We start from the raw sequence: 10,593 nt of genomic DNA, 5'->3' as shown, positions 1-10,593 counted from the left end.
ACCGTGCCTCCCCGTAGTGACCGCGAGCGATCCCTTTCTTTTGACACTCCTCATGTGCTTGAAGTCGGGGATGAGGAACCCGACGGGATCGCGGACCGCGGGCCTCGGCCTCACGCATTGGGGGTCTTGGCTCGCAACCGTTTAGGGCTTGATACGTGGGGTGTAAATCTCAATCTTGGATGAATGGACCTAACTAATAACTCGGCTAACACGACGCATTGCATCGCATTAGTTACTCGAGGTCGCACTGAAGGAGTGTTGGCATTGGCGATCGTTAGATGTGTCGCACGAGGGAGCGTTGTGGTGAGGGCATACATCATATCATCCATGCATGCACATTAACAAGACTAGATAGATGTTTATGATTGATTGCTTTTCATTAAATTCTTATTATAATTGATGCTTGTTACAACTTATGGCTAATAGCACCCACGAGTTGATCACTCACTCCCACTGGGACGGTGTTTTAAAACACCAACCCTTTCGTAGATGCTGACTCGAGACTGGAGGAGCCTGGTGAGCCGAGCCTAGACGAGGAGGTCGAGCTATCATACTTCCAGCTGAGGGCGCCTGCTTGTGGGGCGGGATTGGATGGCTGGGCAATGGGCTCGGCCTCATTCTTTGGACATCATATTCTTTTGTTGTTTGGGTTAGGCCCTCTTGCGACCCATTTATATTTTTGGACTTGTATATATATATGTGAGACCTCTTCTTTCAGCAGACTTGCATGTTCATGTTCATGTTCAGAGAATTTCAGGCTGCGCAACTTAAACAGATTAAATGCATAATAATGAAAATCTGTAATAGTGACTCTCGGGAACTCGGGAGTTGAGCGGATGCGCGACCCCCGATTTTCAGGGTGTTACAAGTTGGTATCAGAGCATGGTTTGGAGGCAACTGGACCATGGGTCATGAGCTCGCGAACGCGTCCACTGACTTGAGAGGATATGTATTAGAACGCCCAACCGGAATTTAGGATGTTAGGATCCATCCCAGACCCGAACCGGCAATCTCGGATGGATGGTGAGATTTTGTTTGGAATTGGGATTGAGTAGCAAAGGGGGGTAGCGACGCTAGAAAATGGGTCCAGGAGTCGTCTCAACCCAAAATAGAAACGAGCTAGAGATTGAATGATTGGATGGTCGGAGGCAACATCTACATGCGAATGAGTTGGTTTTGGGCTGAATTTGATAGTATCAGCCCGTTTTAGGATATGGACTTAGGGGTGAATGAGATTTCACTAAACATAGTGGGACGGAAGAAAAATAGGTTTTTGACCTATAAATGAGAAGAATCTCCCAAAGGGGATATGCCCATTGCGTAGATCAGGTCGTTCTACCACAAATTCATATGTGGCATATCCTGGGGGGAGGTCTTACTGGGGCCGGAAGGACGAAGAACGATGCCGCCGATGCAGGGTTCCGGCCGCCGATGCAGGGTTCCGGCGTGGCCACGCCCAGACGTCCAGAGTGTTCAAGTGCCCACGCCCACCGGCGTGCCCACGCCGCTGCCCATGCATGAGGACCACAATGCCGGCGTGCCCACGCCAGACCGGCGTGGCCACGCCCAACTGTCCAGCGACCCGGCGTGGCCACGCCCAAACTAAATCTGATTTTCCCTTCCTCCTTTGCTCATGTACATGTGTGGGGTCCACTTCCAATGCAATTAAGGCCTCCACCACCTCATTTTCTCCCATTTTCCTTCCTCTCCATCTCTCCCAAACCCTTGAGAAAGAAAAGGGGAGGAGGAAAATTCTTCCCTCCTCCATCTCCAACTTCACTCCCAAACCCATCCCCTTCTTGCTCTACCCTTTCAACCACCAACCCATCTTCATCTTTTTCCCATTCTCCCTCCCCACACATATTTCTTTCAATACCCTCTCACCAAAACCCCACTCCTTTTGCTCTCTTCTTCCCCATTTCAAAAATCTCATTTCCCAAACCCACCTCAACACCCTTCTTAGCCATTTCTTCAAAACCCATCTCAACACCCATCTTCTAACTCCATTTCTCATAAAGCCCATTTCAAAACCCTTCTCAAATCTCCTACCTTCAACCCATCTTTAAATCCATTTCTTCAAAACCCACTTCTCAACTCCCATTCTCCAACTCCATTTCTCATAGGACTCACCTCAGATCCCACACCTTCAACCTAATTCCAAGATCATTTCTTCAAACCCACATCCGACTTTTTCCCCAAACCACATCTTTAAAGTCCATCTTCCTCAGGGGCCATCCTCCTCCCATCTTTGCTTCCATTTTCCATAACCCACCTCCACTCCCTCACTTTCAGACGTCTCACATCACAAAACCGATAGCAATCATCCATCTTCTTACCGAAGAAATGACGTTTCTAGCTACTGTCGCCGCCTTCTTCTCCATCCCGGTGATTCTTTCGCTCATGGGGAAGAAAAGACCGGCAACCGCCGAGCCGGGGCCGAGCCGAGAGAGGCGGAGCAAGCAAAGGGCCGACCCGAAGGGAAAAGAAATAGCGGAAGTCCGATCCAAGCGTAAGAGCGACTCTCAAGGGGCCCCCGCGAGTCAAACATCCCGGCCACCCGTTGAGGATAAGGGAAATTTTTGCGTACGCAGTGTCGCCTTCGAGGCCTCCGTGGAGGAGCATCTGTTCGATAAGTTCGCCCTACTCGGTCAACTTATGAAGAAGGGATGGGGTCCAGTGTTCTATGGAGACTCCCAGGCAGATGAAGGTCAAGCTAGGGCTTTCTACTTACGGATAAAAAACCCTCAATTCGAGCCGCTGGGTTTCGATCTGGCGGTGGGAGGCAAGAAATTCTCAATTGGGGTGGAGGTCATTGCCAACGTACTAGGAGTGCCGCGTGGGGAGGTGCAGATCGACGAGAGGGATCTGAACACAAGTCAAGCCCGTAAGGAGCGGACCCGCTTCTTGTGCAGGCAAGTCGCCCAGTGGAAGCGGGGGCAGCAAGAGGTTGGTTTGAACTCGACCTACCTTAAGCCAGAATACCGAGTGCTTCATCGCATCTGCACCCAAAATGTGTATCTGAGGCTGTTGAACCACTCTGAATGCTCTCGCTACATGGTAGAATGCTTATACCAGGTGGGACAGGGGGCAGATGTGTGTCTCCCCAGCATAGTGCTCCACTAGATTGTGCGGGCCGCGAGAGCTACTAGGAAGAGTGCGTGCCTCCCATTTGGTCGTCTGGTCTGTCGGTTGGCTCAGCAGTACGGAGTAGGCGGATCGGATAGAAACCCGGTATCGACTCAACTATTGGGGGATGACATATTGAATAGGATGGGAATAGGCCCCAAGCAGCGGCAGGCCCGCATCGATCGGTATGGGGATGCTGGCGAAGAAGAAGAGGATAGTGATGAGGGCGATGAGAGCGATGATGAAGATGAAGGCGAGGGCGAAGCTGGGGGAGCTGAAAGAGTTGGCGGTGGATCCCTTGCCGCTTTAGACGTAGTTGGGCGCTTGGAGGCACTCGACTCGAGGATGGCTAGAATCGAGGAGAATCAAGCAAGGATCGAGGCCAATCAAGTGAAGCAGGAAAAGTGGAATAAGAAGATGTATCGGGCCATTAAGGCTTTGATTTACTGTAGCAAAGGGGAAGAAGTGCCGCAACTTTCACCCGACTCAGACGAGTAGCATCACGACGCTACTGATGATTAGTAGTTAGATTTAAGTTGTTTGGAATCTAATCTTATGTACTGATGGATGCTTAGGACTTTGTTTCAACTAGTCTGTATTTTTTTTCATTTAGCATGACTAGTAATCTGTGTAATCCATGCTGCGACATGTAATTGGCCATACTCATGGCATTTTGAAATCAATATGAAATTATGGATTGCCTCGGAAATTTCTTATTACTATGGAAATGCTCGTATGAGTGACGCCTACATACACAATGAATTGTATGTGAATCTTGCATATGTGTGCGTAAACTAGGCACGAGTGATGTTTTAGCATCTAACCCATCCAAGGATGTTTTGCAGGAAATGCCTCCTCGACCGGAGGGTCGATACGTCCACCTTCCTCACGGTGGTTTGGTCGAGAGGGACCAAATCCCCGACGATCAACAAGGCACACAAGGGGCTGGTAGTTCCCAAAATACGGGTAGTACTACTCAAGAGCCGGCCCCAAATGCACCGCCACCGCAAGCTGCGTCACCAGTGCCTCTCCCGCCCCCGGCCATGGATCGAATGGACCAGATGTTGCTCCTTATGCAACAACAACAACAAATGATGGCCACTAGTATGCAGCAATAGTAGCAAATGATGGCCACTATGATGGGGGCCATGGCCCAAAACTTGGGCATGTCGCAACCCGAAGCGCCCGACCTAGCCGCGCCCGTGACCAATCCGAATAACCTCTATGAGCGGTTCCAGAGACACAGGCCGCCTACATTTCCCGGCACTCATCGCCTCGAGAAAGTGGAACATTGGCTCAACCGAGTCACCAAGTTATTGCAGCCTCTCCACTGTTCTGAGACAGAAAATGTAGAGCTGGTCTCATATCACCTTGAGAAGGAGACGGACCTATGGTGGGAGAGTGTCCTCCGATCCATCCCCGAGAACCAAATATGGACGTGGGAAGCATTTGAAGCCCGCTTTAGGGAGAAGTATATCCCTCGATCGTATCAGCACGAGAGGGAGAATGAATTTCTCCGCCTCCAACAAGGGGGGATGAGCGTGGCCCAATATGAGAACCGCTTTACTGAACTCTCCCACTATGCTTCTGAAATGATTGCCAATGAAGTGGTCAAGATGAGGCGGTTCACGGCAGGGCTGAGGAGCAGTATTCGCTCCAAGATATGTTGCGTCAACATTAGGACATACGCCGAGCTTGTCGAGATGTCCATCAGGGCGGAGTAGGATGAGGAGCGGGTTGCCCGAAACCGCTCACTGCTAGGGCCACGAAACAGGGTGGAGGGACCGTCCTCTTCTTTTGCAGGAAAAAGGGCGCGTCCTAGCTCACCACCCCGATTAGCCGCCGCACCGGCCCCTTCTATGCTACCGGCCCAGACATGTACTTATTACAGGAGAGCGAGACATTCCGAGCCCTACTGTTTTACGAGGATGAGAGACCTCAGATTCACACTGCCGCAGCGCAGCATTAGGCCTCCACATTCGGCCTTACAGATTCCGCCCCTGCGGGCAATGGGGCCAAATCAGCAGTTTCGGCGTCCACAACCGCCTCAGGTTAGATCGCCACAACGGCCCATGCAGCGGCCAAATTATCCACAACAGGCTCGAGTGCATGCGCTAGCGGTAGAGGGCTAAGATGCGGCAATTCCTACTCCTACGGCCTTTAAGGTGATGGCCCACATTCAAGGTACTCCCATATTCCTTTTAGTGGACACCGGGTCCACTGCTTCCCTCATATCGCATGCAACCGTCAAGCACTTGGGGCTACGCCCTAGCCCCTTCGTGGGGGTAAAGATCATTGCGGTCGCCGACACTTTTACAGAGGCGACAAAGATTTGTTATAGTTACCCCATCGACTTGGGATGCAAGGTAGCCCACGTGGATTTGATGGTGACCAAAATCTTTCACTACGACGTCATCCTGGGCATGGACTGGTTGACAATGATGAAAGCGGAAATTGATTGTGATGCAAAGACCGTGAAGATATATGAGGACGATGGCTCTTCCCTCACATTTCCAATCCAGGTCAGCTACGAACGCAAGATTATGTGTTATGCTTCATTGGAGGACAGATACTCTGGACCCTTGATAATGGACACACCCGTGGTCCAGGATTTTTGGGATGTATTTAAAAACATACCTGGGTTACCCCCTCGACAGGAGATAGACTTCACGATTGATTTGGTCCCTGGAGCCAAGCCCATCTCCTTGCTTACTTACCGCATGCCTCCATGTGAGATGGAAGAATTGAGGACTCAAATCGACGACTTGCTAGAGTCGGGCTTCATCAGACCCAGCGTGTCGCCATGGGGAGCCCCGGTCCTATTTGTAAAAAAGGACGGCTCTTTGCGGCTATGTGTGGATTACAGAAGGCTGAACCAAATGACGGTTCGGAACAAATATCCGTTGCCTAGAATCGACGATTTGTTCGACCAGTTGAGGGGTGCTCAATATTTCTCCAAGATCGATCTAAAGTTAGGGTACCATCAGTTATGAGTTAGGGACGAGGATATTTAGAAAACGGCCTTCAGAACCTGCTTTGGCCATTACGAGTTTCTAGTTATGCCGTTTGGACTCACCAACGCTCCAGCGGTCTTCATGGACCTCATGAACAGAGTCCTTAGGCCCTTCTTATACAGATTCGTTATCGTGTTTATCGATGACATATTAATCTATTCAAAGAGCCGTGAAGAGCATGGAGAGCATTTAAGAGCAGTCTTCGAAACCCTAGAGAAAAATTAACTGTTTGTGCAGTTTAGAAAATGCGCCTTCTGGAAGGAGGAGGTCAAGTTTCTGGGTCATGTAGTGTCTAAGGAAGGGATATCTGTGGATCTCGCCAAGGTGGCGGCGGTACAGAATTGGAAGCAACCGAAGTCGGTAACGGAAGTGCGAAGCTTCCTTGGTCTTGCAGGCTATTACCGCAGATTCATTAGAGACTTCTCGAAGATAGCCCGGCCGCTATCCCAACTAACTCGGAAGGATCTCAAATTTGCCTGGAATGAAAAGGCGGAGGCGGCTTTCCAAGAGTTGAAGGACAAGTTGACGTCAGCACCTGTACTTGTGCTACCCGAGCAAGGGGTCAAGTACACCGTATATACTGACGCCTCTCATGTGGGTTTGGGTTGTGTACTCATGCAAAAGGACAGGGCAATTGCGTATGCGTCTCGACAGTTAAGGAAGCATGAGGAGAACTACCCTACTCATGACCTTGAGCTTGCGGCGGTAGTTTTCGCATTGAAGATATGGAGGCACTATCTCTATGGTGAGGAGTTTGAGCTCTTCTCTGATCATAAGAGCCTCAAATACATCTTCACCCAAAAGGACCTGAATATGAGACAGCGTCGCTGGATGGAGACGTTGAAAGACTTCAAGTTTGATGTCTCATATCATCCTGGCAAGGCCAACTTGGTGGCAGACGCCTTAAGTCGCAAGAAGACAATCGAGTTGGCGGCCCCGCTAATGGTGAGAGAGTGGGACATGGTGGAGTTCGTTCGGGACTTCGACATGAAGCTGACAGTGGAGGAACCTTATGAGTTCATAGCCCACATTCAAGCCCAGCCAATGATTGACAGTAAAATCATTGGAGCCCAAGAGGAAGATGAGCTATTGAAGAAAATGAGGGAAGGGGCAAGAAACGATGGGAAGTCTGAATGGAGAGTCGGCACCAATGGGGGATTGTTGTACCGAGGCCGCCTTTGTGTTCCCAACCTTCAGGGACTGCGAGAAGAAGTTCTAAATGTCGCCCACAATTTCAAGTTGGCGATGCATCCTGGTAGTACAAAGATGTACCGGGACCTAAAGCGAACCTATTGGTGGGACAACATGAAAAAGCAAATAGCGGAATATGTATCCCGATGCCTCACCTGTCAACAAGTTAAGGCTGAACACCGCCGACCACCGGGCCTGTTGCAGCCCATGCCCATAGCGGAATGGAAGTGGGACTTCATATCTATGGACTTCATTGCCGGGTTACCCAAGACTAGAAAGGGGCACGACTCAATATGGGTGATTGTGGACATGCTAACCAAATCAGCCCACTTCCTGCCAATCAAGACTTCTAGCTCCGCCGATGACTTGGCTAAACTATATATCAAGGAGATAGTGCGACTCCATGGTGTCCCTTTGGAGATTGTGTCGGATCGGGATACTCGCTTCACGTCAATCTTCTGGACCCGCATTCAGGAAGCTATGGGAGTGAAACTGAAATTTAGCACCGCCTTCCACCCGCAAACAGATGGGCAAACCGAACGGGTGAACCAGATTTTGGAAGACATGTTGCGTGCTTGTGTTCTGGACTTCCAGGAGAGTTGGGACGATTGCCTCCCATATGCAGAGTTCGCCTACAACAATAGCTTCCAAGCTAGCATCGGCATGGCGCCTTATGAGGCCTTGTATGGGCGTCCCTGCCGAGCCCCACATTGTTGGGAGGAAATTGGCGAGAAGGGTTTGCTAGGACCGGACCTAGTGCGGATCACGACCGAAAAGATTGGAATTATCCGGCGCCGCCTCTTGACGGCTCAAAGCAGACAGAAGAGCTATGCCGACACAAGGCGAAGGGACTTGGAATTTGAAGCTGGGGACCATGTATTTCTCAAGATCTCCCCAATGAAGGGTGTTTTGCGCTTTGGCAAGAAAGGAAAGCTTGCGCCACGGTTCATCGGGCCTTTTCAGATTTTGGACCGTGTGGGAGCGGTCGCCTATCGCTTGGCCCTACCCACACCTCTAGCCGGAGTGCATAACGTCTTCCATGTATCAATGTTGAAGAAGTACGTCCCCGATCCTTCGCATATCATCAAGTGGGAACATGTGGAACTTAAGAAAAATGCCACCTACATTCTTCGACCCACTCGAATACTTGATAGGAAGGAGCAAGTCTTACGCAACAAGGTCATTCCGTTGGTCAAGGTACTATGGACCCATCACGATGAAGAAGAGGCCACTTGGGAGACAGAAGCAGAAGTCCGCAAGCATTACCCATCCCTGCTTCAACAATATGATCAGGTACAAATTTTGAGGATAAAATTTATTTGTAAGGAGGGTAGATTATAACATCCCGTCCAATCAATGTCCTGAGGCGTCCATGTAGGATTTTCCGCAGGACCGAACGTTTAAACATTCGTGGCAGGGATACCATAAACTAATTAACCTAGAATTAGCCCATTTGAATAAACTAGAATAGGCCTTGGCAAGACCAAGTGCGGGCCGCCAAGTCGGATGACCATTTACACTGAGCAACCCGTACGGGCTATACCGCAACGCCGAAAGGTCGAAAAAATCTAATAATTTAGGGAACCATAGAGCTCACGGGGTCGTAGACCATCGCGGACCGCGGACCCAGAACACTGAAGTCGGATCGCATGACTAAATGCCCCACCCATGCAGGACCAAATCGCACTTGAAATGGAACCGAGATTCCGTGCTATCCGACCATCGGATCTCTTCCATATTTACCGTGGAGGTCAAATGGATTTTCCTACACCCGTCCACCAACTTTGGGACCCGATCGTGGGTCGGTGACCGTCGATCACAAATCGAACTCGTACGATCAAACCACTGGTCCGATCGTCCCTAAATTTTACATGGCCCTTCATCGGGCTATGAAGTACCCATCCTAGAAATTTCATAGCCTGAGGACCACCAGAATTACTCAAATCACTAGAATGGACCCCACAGGGCCGTTTAAAAATCAAAACCGTTGACTCAAACCCTACAACCGTCCATCCGTTTGTTCCCAAATTTTACACGGGCCCTAATCGGGCCATAGGGCACCTACCCACCGAATTTGGTGGCCAAAGGAGTGTCAGGGCCACTCCAACTCAAAAAAGAGACCTTGTAGGCTATTTTGAAAATTGAGAGAACTTAAGGCCAAAAGGCCCAAGTCTAGGGAATAAACCCTATCCCTCATAACTCCCTCTCCCATTTGCTACAACCACCAAGAGAGAAAGAGAGAAGAGGAGAGTAAAGAGGAGAAATAGAGAAGAAGGAAGTCCAGGGTGGACCCTAGATCGAGGTGGGGCCCCAAGTGAGCAAGCCCCTCCAACTCCTTGCCTCTCTTACAAGGAGAGACGCTTCCCCTTGGCTTCTACAATCGACCGTGGGTTGCTTAGGTAAGGTTTTCACCCTTTCTTCTTGATATCCATGTAGAAAGGTGGGTTTGTTTGGAATTCTAACATACAATAACTTGGTTTAGGGATTCCGACCGATCGGCCCAAAAGCCCTCTTTCCTAGGGCATTTTCTCGAATCTCCAACAAGCCGTAGGTGCGGACTATTACTCCTAGGTGGCCTAGCACCAATTTCAATATGAGTTTAATGATTATGATTGTTTGGTTGATGCATTTAGAGAGTGTAGAGAAAACCTAGGAATTTATGCCTATTTTAATGGTATGGAATTGTATGTTTTATATGATTTTCCTCACATGATGCTATTCTTGTTTCTCACATGACTTGTTAAATCTTGATTATTGCTTGTGGATGACTTGTTGGATTGCTCATATGATGATGCCCTATAGTATGTGTGCCTTATAAACTCTTATGTAGTTGTTTCCATGAGTTGTAGGAAGTGGGCAACTTCCTCACCAACACACACAACACACACGCACCATTGCTCATAAATTGTGTTAGCTTGCATATTAGACGAATTTGAATTATATGATTGAGGTGTGAGAACATGATTATGATTTTTGCTAATTGATAGCTCTGTCCGTTGACGTGTTGTGAACTACCATCCAAACCCTAGGGTTGGTCAAGAAAACAAGGAGAGTTAAGGCGGTCTCGTTGGTAGGATCGCCTTGAGGCTAAACCCATGGATTTGGGCGAGTGTGTGTGGGCGACTGTAGTTAGACTACATGGGTTGCTTGCACCCGATGTCGTTCCGCCATGCCCTTGCCTGGGCTCGTGCGGTCTAGCCTACTATCTGACCAACCTTGATTGTTAACCCTGTTTGCTCACACTTGTATGGAACCTGGGACA

The 10,593-nt window shown here is 49.5% G+C and overlaps 1 protein-coding gene across 1 annotated transcript; it reads left to right on the top strand.

Annotated features, from left to right (window-relative positions):
• Nucleotides 1-4,274: 4,274 nt before the first annotated feature.
• LOC131217333 (uncharacterized) lies at nt 4,275-4,850 on the top strand. The gene has a single exon (XM_058212246.1). The coding sequence runs from the start codon at nt 4,275-4,277 to the stop codon at nt 4,848-4,850; it is 576 nt and encodes a 191-aa protein (XP_058068229.1).
• Nucleotides 4,851-10,593: the final 5,743 nt, after the last annotated feature.

The sequence above is a fragment of the Magnolia sinica genome, chromosome 10 (genome assembly GCF_029962835.1).
Source record: "Magnolia sinica isolate HGM2019 chromosome 10, MsV1, whole genome shotgun sequence".
In the NCBI taxonomy this organism is placed as follows: domain Eukaryota; kingdom Viridiplantae; phylum Streptophyta; class Magnoliopsida; order Magnoliales; family Magnoliaceae; genus Magnolia; species Magnolia sinica.
Note: the sequence above shows the minus strand (reverse complement) of the source record. Positions and strands in the feature narration are given on the sequence as shown.